Source organism: Camponotus floridanus, unplaced genomic scaffold (genome assembly GCF_003227725.1).
Source record: "Camponotus floridanus strain SB8 unplaced genomic scaffold, Cflo_v7.5 scaffold9, whole genome shotgun sequence".
NCBI classification, from domain to species: Eukaryota; Metazoa; Arthropoda; class Insecta; order Hymenoptera; family Formicidae; genus Camponotus; species Camponotus floridanus.
In genome coordinates this window covers 1,788,195-1,804,024 of record NW_020229860.1, presented here as the reverse complement: position 1 = coordinate 1,804,024, position 15,830 = coordinate 1,788,195, and the positions used below count along the sequence as shown (strand labels likewise).

At 27.4% G+C, this 15,830-nt stretch overlaps 2 protein-coding genes across 4 annotated transcripts; both read right to left on the bottom strand.

The window, feature by feature from the left end:
- Positions 1-910: 910 nt before the first annotated feature.
- Positions 911-7,807, bottom strand: LOC105259243 (arylsulfatase B). Of its 3 annotated transcripts, XM_025414794.1 has the most exons (10): positions 7,585-7,806; positions 5,118-5,282; positions 5,007-5,042; positions 4,457-4,616; positions 3,926-4,152; positions 3,438-3,699; positions 2,956-3,113; positions 2,423-2,714; positions 1,726-2,003; positions 911-1,328 (listed from the first exon to the last, which is right to left on the bottom strand). In XM_025414794.1, exons 2-10 carry the CDS (start codon positions 5,142-5,144, stop codon positions 1,170-1,172), a joined length of 1,599 nt encoding a protein of 532 aa, XP_025270579.1. In that variant the 5' UTR covers positions 5,145-5,282; positions 7,585-7,806; the 3' UTR covers positions 911-1,169. The 3 variants fall into 3 exon arrangements, with proteins under 3 accessions (XP_025270579.1, XP_025270578.1, XP_025270580.1); XM_025414793.1 differs by having other exon boundaries at positions 5,007-5,282; positions 7,585-7,807; XM_025414795.1 differs by lacking the exon at positions 5,118-5,282 and having other exon boundaries at positions 912-1,328; positions 5,007-5,101; positions 7,585-7,805.
- Positions 7,808-9,170: 1,363 nt separating this feature from the next.
- Positions 9,171-14,108, bottom strand: LOC105259244 (arylsulfatase B). The gene is made up of 8 exons (XM_011271076.3): positions 13,809-14,108; positions 12,844-13,003; positions 12,242-12,468; positions 11,653-11,896; positions 11,279-11,436; positions 10,701-10,992; positions 10,069-10,409; positions 9,171-9,748 (listed from the first exon to the last, which is right to left on the bottom strand). Exons 1-8 carry the CDS (start codon positions 13,926-13,928, stop codon positions 9,515-9,517), a joined length of 1,776 nt encoding a protein of 591 aa, XP_011269378.1. The 5' UTR covers positions 13,929-14,108; the 3' UTR covers positions 9,171-9,514.
- Positions 14,109-15,830: the final 1,722 nt, after the last annotated feature.

Below are 15,830 nucleotides of genomic sequence, written 5' to 3'. Positions count from 1 at the left end.
AGGTCGAGCATTTTTTTATTATAGTTGTGCACTATTAATATCTAAGATTATCCATGTCGTCTTATTATTTGACGTGCAAATGATTGTTGACTCTTCCCGAATTTATATTAAATTTAACACTGCAAAGTGTAAGACGTACGTTACTATATTTATATGCTAACAGCGGTACTATTCACACATGTTTGATTATGATTAATTGAAATGGTTGTTCGCTTGATAAATGTTACTTGTTATGAATTACATAACAATGCAGAACTAATTAGAATATATGAAACTCCAATATACGGAACTAATTGGAATATACCTGATATGTCATACATTTAACTTATTGTGATGTGATTTATTATAATGACCTTGTCAATAGATTCCTGTCACAATATATCAAACGAAATATCGATATATCACGTATATTTGAATTAATTCTGTATATTTGAGTTCCATATTGTGTTACATAATTCATATAATAACAAGTAATACGTATCAAACAAACCACAATTTCAATTAGCCATAATAAACAGCGTAATTACGCGAAATTCTAATGTGTGATGAATATGTCTTATTTTATATGATCATTTATATAATTCATACATTATAGAAATGAACATAACTGAGCGATAATGGATTTTTAAACTGCTTTTTTACAATATTTATGTTTAGATTCTTATTTTTTAAAATAATAAAATTAACGAGAAAAAATTCTATATACATTTTATTTTTCCATCTTTTGATCAATTAATATTACAATTTAATTGACTTCTGATTGAATTCTGATAGTCTGTATTACGAATATTTTGGATTCTTGGCATATACTTTCGAAAGATTTATGATAAATTTAATTGTAAATAATTTCGAAACTTAATAAGATAAATTATCTTAGCAACCAAAGAAACAAAATATTAAATACAAAGTACAATACATTTAATAAATAATCGATGTATATTCACTTGCGTACAGTAAAATACGTAACAGACTTGTATAACTAACAAGTACAATTTTCAGCTATGCAATGCTTAGTCTGTAAATTTATATTTAAAATAATTTATGAATCGCTCTTTGAAGACGAATATGTGCGATACTTGCTATCATATGTCAGATAATTAATTATCAGCGGCAATGCGGGCCAGTCATTTCTCAAGATAATAGTTTATTGTATTTCGTCGTTTCTTCATTCATCGTAATATGCTAATCGACTGATAGTCATCCGGCAACCAAGGCATCCAGGTGTCGTTAAAGTTACGCGGAAAACCAGCAGGATCGACGGGTGCATTCGTCTGGTTCATAAGGACCGATTTATAGCGATCGATGAACATGTTCAATCTCTTTACGTCCTGCAAATGAAACGACGTATTGTTGAATTATCTCTGCTTTCGCTTTTATCTTGTCTGTACGAATAAGTACCGATATTTATATATAATAATAATAATTCTCACGAGAGTCATTTTCTTTCCTAATGATCATAAAATCATAACTCACATTGGCTACACATTTTAATAACACAATTAATTTAATAGCCATTATTATCTTAATGCAATATAATTATCATAGTTAATTAAAAAATGTTTTCGTAAGATTTAAAATTGACTCATGTATTTAGATTAAAAAATCATTAATTTCTCGTTATATATTGATCATATAAAATATCATTCATATGTAATTCATAATCTATTTTTCATTAATATTAAATATATAAAGATGTATTTATTTCTAATCATAATTTAACGTCACCTTAGGATGCTTCGAGAATAAATCTGTAGTTTCGCAAGGATCCTTATTGAGATCGAACAAACAGCTACGATTCGTACAATTGGAAAAATCCGTAAAATTCTTGCAAATTATTGTGGCCTCTTTCCGCAATTGCATTATTTTACTAGCGTTTAACGTAGAAATCGAAATACTCGCGATAGCTGACGCAGCTGGTGACGCTAAGATGGTCGTTACATTATATTTGGGATACAATGCATTGTTACCGCTATAATTATAATACTTCTGGTACTCGGATGTATCTATATATTAAGAAGAAATGCACTTTTATTCCTATTATTTTGTGTGTGTTTTATTCCTATTATTTTGAATGTATCTATATTAAGAAGAATAAGTATATATATATATATATATATATATATATATATATATATACTCGTATATATATATATATATATATATATATATAATTCTCCCCCTTAGCATATCTTTAGTTTTACTAAATATATATATACTTAACATATTACTAAATATATATATATATATATATATATATATATATATATATTTAGTAAAACTAAAGATATGCTGAGGAGGAGAATTATTCAAAATTAAATTATAAATAAATGATAAATAATATATAATATAAAAAAAGATTATTCTATTATTATATATATATAAGTTTATTACTTATATATATGATTATTGTGTGTGTATGTACCTGTAACAAGTTTATAATGTCCTATTAATGCAGCTTCGCTATTTTCCTTCTCGTCAATATTAATGAGAATTGAGCTCCGTTTACTATTTTTCGCGCTCTTAATTGCGGACCATTGATCAAAACCATCCAATTGTTTCAAATCACTCGAATTACCACCAGCTGCTGAATATAATGTCGGTAACCAATCAGTAATATGAAACAATTGATTCGAAACTCTCGACGGACGATCAATCAAGGGTGAGTAGATGCAAGCTGCGCCGCGAATGCCGCCTTCGAAAAGACTAAATTTCAACTGGAAATAAATAAAAATCGTTTCTATTGATTTTATATGTAATTTCAAAGTCCATATAGAGATCTTAATTCTCCCTTCTGTCGAAATTTTTTATCTAAATAACTATTCTCGCAAACTTTCAACATAACTTATCGCTAACTTATATCGTTCATTGTTTAGTAATATTAAGTAAAATTCATGTGTGAATATGAATCAAATGTAAAATTACAGTCTCAAAACATTTACACGAAATTGCATTTACCCCTCTGAGTGGATAATTAGATCCATAATTTTGCAAAAATCCCTCAGTTTGCGCTCCATTATCGGATATGAAAACGATGATCGAGTTGTTTAACATATCTGTTTTTTTTAAAGCATCGATCACTCGACCGACTGATTCATCCAATGTGGCAACGACACCTAAACATTTATAATTTCAAATATTAATAAATTTACATCATTGATATCAAAAACGTGAACAACGTTGCAAATAACATTATTATTATAATTGAAATAAAAAGGAAGCAAGATAATATGTGAAATAATTTTAAAAAACTTTGTTGAATAGTTTGAAATGATAGAACTAATTGATAAATTAAGAGATTATCTAAAATTATGGTTAAATAAACACAAAAGAAAAAGAAATAATTTTATATTCTTTGTGTAAATTCGATTTTTGATTTTTATCTCTTAACGTATACGATACTTACGATAATTGCAATCAAAAGATATTATGATACATACTTGCATACTTTCTTCTATTTATGTCTTCGATGTAACCGAGAGTAGCATTCGTTTCTTTCCAATTACGTACTTCCATTTCTTCTTCGGCATCACTAGAATGAGCGGCAAGATGTGCCACTTGCAGATATAGAGGTTTCGCAGGATTATGAGAGGAAATAATATTTTCAGCCTCATCAGTTATAAGATCAGTCATATAGTCATATCTGTATTCAATTTTGTGATCATCACCTATGATACGATGCAAATCGTAGCCTAATTGTTCCTGTGAAATGATTTTCTGTTTTTAATTTCTGAATAATTAACTTATTCATAACATATAATAAAAAAGAAGAGTATAGATTGTTTAAACTTTTTCGGTAATTCTGACAAATGATTTGTGACTTAAGTCTATTATTACTGCATTATAATATAATGTATATTAACGTATTGTTATATTTCTAGCAACATATTTTATTTTATATATACATATAATAAAGTACAAAACTTACGCTTTCGTAGAGTGTATGATTGAAATATTGGATGTAACCATTATAATATCCAGCAAAAGTGTCGAAACCACGATGAGTAGGACCGTAATTTCTTGTATGATAACCAACATGCCATTTTCCCACTAAATGAGTAGCATATCCGAGTTTCTGAAGATATTCGGGTAATAGAATATTATTCAGAAGTATACCACGTGGTTCAGCTCCTTGCAAGGGATAACCCTGCATACCTAAATATTGGATACATTTCAATTGAATTAAATTTTAATTAATCTCTTTTTGACATTATCAAAACAGCACATAAAATCATAATTATTACTAAAAGAATTAATAAGAATATCAATTCTGAATAAACAAATATGAACGTGAACTTTCGCGAGGAAATTACCATTGGATTGGAATATCATGTTGAGACAAATTTGCTTATTTTTACAATGAAACGTGCTAATAAAATGTGAATGATTTTCAGAAGTTCTTTGCTACAATAAAATATATCACGTTATTAGATATGATTAATTCATCATCTCAGATTACCTGTCCTTATGGGATATTTTCCAGTGAGAAAAGCTGTTCTCGATGGTGTACATATCGGCAATACGTAATGTCGATTTAGTATGACGCCATTGTATGCGAGAGCATCTATGTTCGGCGTAGGAATCTCATCGGCGCCGTGGAAACTAACGTCATTCCATCCCTTATAGATATCAGAATATATAATGATAAACTACATTTTATGATTTATATTTTATAATACATTTTAATATACGTGCTATTTTTATTAAAAAGGAGATTTATTAAGAAGAAAAAACAATAGAAAATGTATGATTTGAGGAAAGTAATTCGTTGTTAATCTTGATAATATTTAACATACAAAGAAATTTAAGAAAAATATATATTCTAGAATTAAACTGTGTTAATTAAAGCACATTATATTTTTTAAATGAACAATTAAAATATTCTATGAGAAAAAAATTTTTTATAAGTATTTTTTATAAGTATTTATTAGATTTTTCCACAAATATGTTTTAAGCTGTGCAATCATATCTTCTTCTTTAAACGTGCTATTATAAAAATATTTCCTTACAAGGTCATCAGCGATGATAACGACGATGTTAGGTGGCTGCATAGGAACATCATATTTCAAACCAAAATAGATGCATGAAATACTTAAAATAATCACTACAAAAACACATACAAATAAGCCTGTTTTCTTCGAAAACATTGTTCCAAATTTGTTTGTTTAAGGAGATGAGATCACCGAAATTAATCAAACTCATAAAATGTCACATTGAATTATCGATGATTGATGTTGAATGCACATAAGCAATAATATTTTATATTAAAACTGGCGATTAATCAACTGAAAAATATAATTAATAAAATATACAAAGTGGTTCTAAGATAAAAATCATATAAAAAAGAAATGAAAAAAGGCAATTAATAATCACAGCGCTAAGATAGTAGTAGTGAAAAATTAGATTAAACTTTATGTCATCAATTAATAAATGATCATATAAGAAATTTCAATTGACGCATATGAAAACGACATACGTACGTTTCGATCTCGATCGGATCCTTATCAATGTTTGAGAATACATACAAATTCAAAAATGTCAAGAAAGTACCGGAATAATATAATAAACATAGAGCAATGTCACAATAAAGTCGCTGTGAAATGAGATATAACGGATGCCAACAGAATACAAAATACAATCGCAAAAATTATAAAAATATACAGATTGAGATAATGAATATTACAAGAAAGCGCAAACATTATGACGGAGAGATAAATAAAATAAAAATATAAGCAAACTTTATAAACGTGCGACGGCAATATGTGCTGCTCACCTGCCAGTTTCCCTAAACTGGTAAAAAACGCAATCCAAAACCGTCCACAAATATCACGTGATGTAAGCGTGAGAGATGATATATCTTCGAATAAGATGATTGATCCAGAAAAAAAGCAATAATTTTGCGAACAGAAGAAAGGAAAAATCAGTGGAAGAGAAGTCCAAAAGAGTCAACTGAATAATTTAGAAAAGAAAAAGCAGAACAGACCAACACACATTCGAGAATACAAAACGAGAAATTAATGATTTTTTAATCTGAATACATGAGTCAATTTTAAATCTTACGAAGACATTTTTTAATTATCTATGACAATTATATTTCATTAAGATAATAATGGCTATTAAATTAATTGTGTTAAAATGTGTAGCCAATTATATATAATTATATATAATTATAAATAAATATATATAATTATATATAATTATATATAATTATATATAAATATTATATATAAATATCGGTACATTCTCGAATAGAATAAAAGAAAAAATAGAACAGACATTCGAGAGAGCAACACACATTCGAGTACTGATATTTATATGTATATAATAATAATAATTCTCACGAGAGTCATTTTCTTTCCTAATAATTGTAAAATCATAACTTACATTGGCTACACATTTTAATAACACAATTAATTTAATAGCCATTATTATCTTAATGCAATATAATTGTCATAGTTAATTAAAAAAAGACTCGGGTTCGATTCCCGATTCACCAACTTCACCTCGATATTTTTCCTGTCTACATCTCTTCATGGGGATAAAGAGGGTGTCATAGAAGTCTCAAACCAAGAGAATCTATAACTTAGCATATACACCATTAAAATATATGTATAAATGCCTTGTGCACGTCTTAAAAAATTTTTCGCGAACAATTAATGTTTGAAAATTTATGCAGTACCATCCGCGTTTTTAGGCTCTTATTGCTCGTTTCTATTATCATGTTGCTAAATACATAGAGCCGTATTCTTTATCAATTTATTTAATTAAAAAATATTTTCGTAAGATTTAAAATTGACTCATGTATTCAGATTAAAAAATCATTAATTTCTTGTTTTGTATTTTCGAATGTGTGTTGCTCTGTTCTGTTTTTTCTTTTATAGATTATTCAGTTGACTCTTTTGGACTTCTCTTCCACTGATTTTTCCTTTCTTCTGTTCGCAAAATTATTGCTTTTTTCTGGATCAATCATCTTATTCGAAGACATATCATCTCTTACGCTTACATCACGTGATATTTGTGGACGGTTTTGGACTGCGTTTTTTACCAGTTTAGGGAAACTGGCAGGTGAGCAGCACACATTACCGTCGCACGTTTATAAGTTTGCTTATCTTTTTATTTTATTTATCTCTCCGTCATAATGTTTGCGCTTTCGTGCAATATTCATTATCTCAATCTGTATATTTTTATAATTTTTGCGATTGTATTTTGTATTCTGTTGGTGTCCGTTATCTCATTTCACAGCGACTTTATTGTGACATTGCTCTATGTTTATTATATTATTCCGGTACTTTCTTGACATTTTTGAATTTGTATGTATTCTCAGACATTGATAAGGATCCGATCAGGATCGAAACATACGTATGTCGTTTTCATGTGCGTCAAATGAAATTTCTTATAAGATCATTTATTAATTGATGACATAAAGTTTACTCTAATTTTTTGCTACTACCATCTTAGCGCTGTGATTATTAATTGCCTTTTTCCATTTTATTTATATAGAAAATATAATTCCTTTTGCTTAATCTCCTAATTTATGTTTACATTTATTTATAAAAAATTAAAATAATTTTGTAGAAAATTTAATACCAAATGAAGCAAACGATGTATACACAATGTGAGCACTTTTTTTCACTATAGTTTGCACTATTAGTATTTAGGATTATCTATACGATCTTATCATTTGACGAGCGAACGATTGTCGGAGATGACTGTTCGCGAGTTCACATTAAATTTAATACTGCAAAGTATAAGACATACATTACTAAATTTATACGCTAACAGCGATAGCAGTCACACACTTAATGACCTCGATAATACACAGCACTTTATGATAATACACAGCAAGCGATTTTATAAATTTATTATTAAATTTTATAAATTTATTATTTAATAAATTATTTTTACGAATAATAAAGTAAATAAGTTTTTTAAATATTTTTTTTAAATATTTACCTATTGATGTATACAATATATATATAAGTTATATATTATGTAATATATAATATATATAAAATATGTAATATATATATATATATATATATATGACCTTCGAGATTCTCTTATATATTATATCATATCTATTTATGCAAATGTATATATTTATTCGAAACAAAATATATGTATATATTTTGTTTCGAATAAAACTTTTTACGTAATGCTGTTATGAAATATATGGAAATGTTCGAAGGTTTTATATGTCAGAATACGTTAAAAATATTTAAGTGATTATGTTTCGATACATATGTTTATTTATCATATATTATTAATATTATCGATTATAAATTATTTATTATTTAGGGGTTTATATTATTACTTACAAAATACATTATATAGTCAAAAAAATAACAATATAAAATATTAATTAAAAAGAATTAAAAAAGAACACATAGACGCATTTAAAAAATTTTTGTCGTTTTACATAATAATTTTCGATTATTTATAGTGCAAAGATCATATGACAAATTCAATGCAGTAAATCATAAATTAAAATTAATTTGATTCGAATTATTATCTTTCACATTCAGAAATATAATTTAACACGATAAGATAAAAACATAAAGATTTCATATCTTGTTTTTATGGAATAATAATGGTTGTTTAATTTTAGTACAAATTTGATAAAAACGCGTTTTCAACATGAAAACCAATGAACAGAAATGCAGAATTAGTACATTGTAATTTAAAATAAATTAAATTAGTACTTAGTTATTTCAATAGGCAAAAAATCTACTCTGATTCTATTTGACAATTGCGTAGTTAACTTTATAACGCGCACAATTGCAAAAAACTGAAAACAGATTTGAACATACGCAATTGATGTAGGTATCTTTCGCACAGGCAGCACAGTTTATATAACTACCAATCCTCAACTAGGTCATACATTTTATGGAGACAATACGCATTCGAGATCTATTGATAATTACACAATTGTGATTAAAAACTTAGATAAAATGATGTTAAAAAGTTAAAGAAATATTATGAAATTATCTGAAATCATCTACAAAGTTACCTATCCATGATAAAACTTTTTTTCACCAAGTTTGTTTTCAAATAAGATATGATAAAATAAGCCATTACGAACATTCGTCGTTATTTTAAGTGTTTCTGCAATGTAAATCAACAGCGAATAATTCAAAGCAAAATTTAACAAAAAAGATTAAATAAAATTACATAAAATGTATGTAAAAACATAATGATAAGGAAAAATGCTATACAAATGTTAATTCGCCGAGGTATTTGTAATTCGCATTAACATATCTATACATTATAATTTATTCATTTGGAAACAAACTTATTGCATATACATTATCATATGTTGTAACACATATGTTGTACGCTTTTTATTTTTAAAAACCTGCATGATTTTTTTTATATATAAAAAGGAGAAGGCGCTCAAAATATAGATATTTTTGTATGTAAAATCGATAAATCAATTCCGAAGTTGCTTTAAATTGATCAACGCAACTGATTTTGCTCAACTGATTGATAAAATTCGCGCGTTTTGCGAAACATTCGTTTAAATGAAATTATCACACATGACTATTACGAGAATAATTCCAATGTGAACACAATAGGCCAAATTAGCCAGTTGAGCCGCTGAATTGTTTAAAATTATTTCACCCGATGGTATCCACGGTTCCCATGTATTATTTGTCTTTCTGGGATCTGCTAGCCAGTCTACTGGTATCTTCATCTGTCTCTTAACGATATGCCAATACTGTTCCAAGGATTTATCCAGTTCCCGAGAGATCTGCATAAAGGAAAGTGGATTATATAAGATTGTATACGTCATCTAAGCTAAGTACTTCATAACTTCGCTATCTGATTGATAAATGATCAAAATCTAGACGAGTAATTATACAAAATGGATAATTATTTGATAAAGCATTGTTATTAAAATAGCGTATAGTTTAATTTTTTTAAGCGTTTAATTTTTTAATTTATTAAAATTCTTTGAGTATTAAAAATTAAAAAAATATCTTCTGACTAAAAATGTTTACTGATCACGTATGTAAAACATTAATCTAAATAATTATGCAATTTTAGTTCGCACAAAATTTAACTTCTCACCCTTGAATATTGCTCGGCAATGTTATTCGTTTCGCAGGGATCATTATTAACGTCAAAGAGACACTCGGTAACGTTGCATGTAAGAAAAGATCTGTTTCTAGACCGGCAATTGACAGTTGCTTCGCGTCGTAATTGAATTATCGTGCTAGGTTGAGTAACTGGGTCACCCAGGAAACTAGTGATGGTCTCTGATACCACACTCCTCAAAATGGTCTCGGTGTACGGCGGTACGTCTTCTTGTACAATTGTCTTAGGATCACTAGGCATGATAAGCATTATAGGCACGTTTCTTTCGATATGATCATAAAAATATCCATCATATAATCCGCCTTCGATTGAACCTAAGACATAAGATGACTTCTCAAAAATATACTAATTAATGCAGAATTATTGCTAATAAATTAACGAGCTATAAAACGATATCTGTTAAATATCACAGTTTTATGAATATCAAAAAACTATGAGTTTATGAGCAAATATACTTTCAAATTTTTTAACATATTATACAATTGAAGATCTAAATTTTCATTAATAATACTTTATAATTCCACATTTTATCTTTGTGTATGTGAATTAGAATTATAATTAAATCATTATTTGGTTCAATAATTCTAATTGTAATAATAAAGTACCTCGAACAAGTTTGAACTGTTTATATATGGCACCCTCGGTCTTAGAGACCTCGTCGATGTTAAGTAATAGTCTGTCCCTGGCACTCGGTAGACTGCCATTCAACATGCACCATTGATCGATTCCGTCGATCTCTCCCAAATCTCTCACATCACCACCAGCGATAGAATATAGAGTTGGCAACCAATCGGTTACATGCATCAGCTCGTCACTTACACGTGCTGTCTTACGCAGTCTTGGTGACCACAGTAGAGCAACTCCTCTCACGCCTCCTTCATACAGTGTATATTTCATCTATCGTTTTATATATATAAATTATAATCTTGTTTTATTATTGTTTCTTAAACTATCAAAGCGATCCATAAGTTCGCACATATTTTTTTAGAAGTTTTAAATGATATATATATATATATATATATATATATATATATATATATGTATATTTTTCTTTACTATATTAATTACAATTCCATTGAATTTGTTATTCTATTTATCAAAAGAAAATTGAACGGACATATTTTTATCATGGAATGTCACGAACTTATTCGATATGTGGTTAATTATGATTTAAGATACATACACCTCGTAAGGGGTAATTGGAACCATAATTGCGAAATTTGCCAATGGGTGCTGCACCGTTATCAGTTAGAAAGAGAATCAGTGAATTTTTTAACATTCCTTTGTTACCTAAGGCCTGAACGATACGTCCAACGGAATTATCTAATCGTAATACCATTTCTAACAAAACAATAATAAAATATAAAACATGAATTATTTTTTCATATATATTCTGTCAATTTTTATGCTAAAATTATATTCATTAACTTAAATCAATATTGCGTAATATGTAGATATTTATTTAATGTAAACTTTTATTGTAACCGATGATAAAATTAATATTAAATACGACTGATACTTTTATTTTGCTTTTAAAAACAATATAATATTACGTACTTGCATATTTGCGGCGATTTATTTCCCGAATATGCAAAAATTGACTATCATAATGATTATAATCTTGCGGACCCTCGAGAGGCGCATGAACAGCAAGATGTGATATTTGGAGATAAAGGGGTCGAGATGGATCGTAATATTCGATAATTTTGATTGCTTCATCGGTGAAAAAATCAGTCACATATTTGTCAGTTGATCCGTAAGCTGGAGCATCACCGCGATGCATATCATATCCGCTCATATTCTAATAAAAAATATCGAAATATAACAATAAAATGTGTAATAAAAAGTGAATTATATAAATCAAACATGAATTTTCATGATTATTGTACTGGATTATATATAAATAAAATATCTTAATGTATATGTTATTGCGCTATTATTATTATATGTATACATGATCGTCTTTAGTAAGAGAAAATCGTGTGTATTTAATTAATTTTTATTATATTATTCATCTAAAAATAACGCTTTCGTTAAAAATAAAAAATAAAGCCTTTTGGATATTTATTTTGATTGTATGTTAATTTGTTATGAAATAATAATTGGCTCAAATAATCAAAATATATAATTAAAATATATGCCATACCTGAAACGAATACTTATAGTTATAATACGAAACGTGACTATTGTAAAAGCCAAGAAAGGAATCGAAACCCCGTCGCAAAGGGGTGTGCTGAGGTGTGTAGTACCCTAAATGCCACTTTCCGATCAGTTTCGTCATGTATCCCAAATCTCGTAGAAATTCCGGTAATATCCTCACATTGAGAGGAATCCCTCTGGGTTCACCACCCTGTATATCTTCTCCCTGCATACCTGCATGAAGAAGACAATATATAGGCACACGAGTGACAAAAATACGCACGAATGCTAATGTTAATTTTTGTAGCATTATTGTAGTTATACTTATTATTTATTGTTTAAACGCTCAATAAATTGACACATCCTGTTATCATTATCATGTGAGAGTCGATCATATAAATATAATATATATAATAATATACATAAGATATTTTTTTCTCTATTTTTTTTATACAGAAAGAGATATCTTCTCCAAGTTAAAGAAAATGAAAATGACAAATTTATTTTTTATTGAAAATTTTGCAAAATGTATTCAAAAAATTGATTCAGATCAAAGATACTATTTCATGATATTATCGTTTACTGAGCGCAATCAATAAAAACATATACCCATGCGTATCGGATATTGTCCGGTGAAAAAGGCAGTTCTAGAAGGCGTGCTAGATGGTAAGACATAATGTCTGTTTAATATAATTCCATTATATCCCAAAGCATCTATATTTGGAGTCCGTATCTGATCCGAGCCATGAAAACCGACGTCATCCCATCCCTAAAAATTTGAAGCATTATTTGTTTTTAGCACGTTAAATAGATAATCAATAGTTACATTGAAATATTAATAATTTATTGTTTTGGCAGAAAACAAATATTTCTGTAAAAATTTTATTTATAATGCTACGATAAGTATGTATGTATATATACATCATGGTATTATAAAGAAGATTCTTATACAAAAAATTGATTTGTACAAAAACATTGCGTTACCAATATTTCTATGTGATTAAAATATAGAAGGGTAGAGAGTACTTTCCTTTTTTCATATATATACGTATAACGCACCGGAAGTTTAATATATAATAATTACATGATCGAATTAAAGTATAATTGACGTGTAGGGAATTAGCATTCGTCAAGTAGTTAGAATGAGTCACAATCCACGATTTGATCGCGGAGGCGTGGATAGTACGTAAGTCACGATAATTAACTTAACTAAGGATAATTTTAATCATACTTTCGTACAAATTAATCGGGATAAATTAAACATACAATGTAAGCATAAGTAATAATAGTTTATGTCAATTATTATAGAGCGTAAATAATTTTTGACTTCTTTGTTGATGTATGTTTCAATATTCTCCGCAAAAAACAAACAAATTAAAATAAATTTATTCTACAATCTTATTTATTATACAATCTTTAAAAGAACATTATTTTTAAAAATAATTATTTAGATAATTTATTTTATTTTATTTTAATAATTTCGTTAGAGCATTCCTCACTATTAAAAATATTATTTCCTTGTCAAATACGATTAAAATACGATTAAAATATATCTTCATTTTCACATATCTTACCAAATCATCAGCCATGATGACGATTATGTGCGGTGCTGATTCGTATAAGCCCAGTGTAGTTCCAAATAATACAATAAAGTATGAAACAAGTGTACCCCCAGTTGTGGTTGAACGTATCATCTTTGAGACGATTTAAAAAAATTTTCACATATATGAAAATAAACACGTGCTCAGAGAAAACACTTTTATGTACTTCTGTTCACTTTGCGTTACACGGCAGCAATAACTTCATATGCTAACAAAAGGTATAATTATATATATACGATGCATATACATCTACGATGTCTTACGGGATACAGAAGAGCAAGAAGAGGACGTAAACAGGTTTATATATGGCCCACCTACAAAAGCACGTCATGAATGGATCATGCGAAGGAAGGGCAGATATACTAATGATTACCACAATGACGAGAATATATAACGTGTCTTATAACGTAACTTATAAATTAGGTTACTTCTCATTTTACATTCTATTCTCCCTACTTATCTAATTCCCACTGCGACTTACGATCGCGTAGAATTTAAGGAACGTAACATAAGAGCTTTTCCCGCGGTGTTCTTTTACTGACATAGTTTCATTCTCTTTCTTTCTCACGTTTGAAAAGTTTATTGCTTATAAAAAATATCTATAATATCTGAAAAAAAAAAAAAAAAATTATTAAAAAATAAAGGAAATGAACAAGAATTGATTATATAATTCGTAATTGTTAACATGAAAAATTTATATAAAAAATATTTAAATACTTTTCTATTTCTTTATAGTTCTATCTAATCTTTCATTCTGGACTTTTCTGATAGAATTAAATATAATTCTTTAACGAAATTTTACGATATTTCATAGTAAATTATTCTTTTTATTTTTTTATAAAAAATTATTATATTTATATTATTAAAATGATAGATTTTTCCACCTGGGGCTGCGTTCAGAAATATCACCCGAGTATACCCGAGTGTACCATTTTATCCTTGTTTAATATTCGGTAAACAACAAAGATAAAATGATACCCGGTAGTATTCGGATGATATTTTTGAACACAGCCTGGCATATTATTAAAAGGGTAGTTTTTTCACTTCTTCCTTTCAATTCTTACGCATGTGCAAAACGCACATGTCGCAGAATATTTATTATTGTGATATTAGTAAGTAAAGATATAATTCCTCGTGATGAAAAAAAATACAAAATGTAAAATAAATTTTTTCATTCTTTGATTAGGTAGTTTTTCAGGATTATTTTTTTAATTCAAAATAAAATACAAATCTATTTGATACCTATGTGCGTCTATTGATTAATATAAGGCACTTATGTTTTATCATAGGATTTACTTATATTGTATTTATATTATCAATACGAATATTGTTAACAATTTAATGAATTAACACATCTATTTATTTATTTATTTATATACTTTGCATTTATATTATTATCATATATGAATATTGTTAATTTCATGAATTATTTCATATATATGATTTGATTGAATTTTGAATAATTAACTTTTATAATAATTATAATAAAAAGTGTCTTATATCTCTCTCGCTTAGAATTTATTCAATAATTTCTTAAAATAATCAATCTCTCATAATCATAATTGTGAATATATATTAATATGATTTTTAACATTAAGAATTATATTGACGTTTCGCTACAACTTAAACAGTATTAAAAGATTTTAATATAAGTATTAAATATATACATTCACTGTGATGTAACACATAATTTTTTATATTTTTTATATTCAAAATAACTTTTTTGAAAACGTAAACAGAATCAAACAAAAATTTATTGCATTTTTGTTTCCATATAGAAAAAAATTGTTTTATATCGATTATTTTATTATATGTATATATCATGTCATGATAAATGTCAATCCTCTTCATTAGCATTATCAGTATTAATATTATATTAATGCAATGACTAAAATATTTAAATTTATAATTGGAAACGTTTCGACCAAAATAAATACATATCTACATTTACAGTTAGTTTTTACATACAATAATTGATAAATAGTATAATTATAA

Bases quoted from the DNA above. Each gene is read 5' to 3' on its own strand.
- LOC105259243 (XM_025414793.1), bottom strand. From the start codon at position 5,144: ATGTTTTCGAAGAAAACAGGCTTATTTGTATGTGTTTTTGTAGTGATT. The intron at 4,153-4,456 runs GTAATCTGAGAT...TCCAATATTTAG, and splicing joins AAAATATCCCATAAGGACAG to GTATGCAGGGTTATCCCTTG. The intron at 2,715-2,955 runs GTAAATGCAATT...ATTTATTTCCAG, and splicing joins CTAATTATCCACTCAGAGGG to TTGAAATTTAGTCTTTTCGA.
- LOC105259244 (XM_011271076.3), bottom strand. From the start codon at position 13,928: ATGATACGTTCAACCACAACTGGGGGTACACTTGTTTCATACTTTATT. The intron at 10,993-11,278 runs GTATGTATCTTA...ATAAAACGATAG, and splicing joins CCAATTACCCCTTACGAGGT to ATGAAATATACACTGTATGA. The intron at 9,749-10,068 runs GTGAGAAGTTAA...TCCTTTATGCAG, and splicing joins TTGCCGAGCAATATTCAAGG to ATCTCTCGGGAACTGGATAA.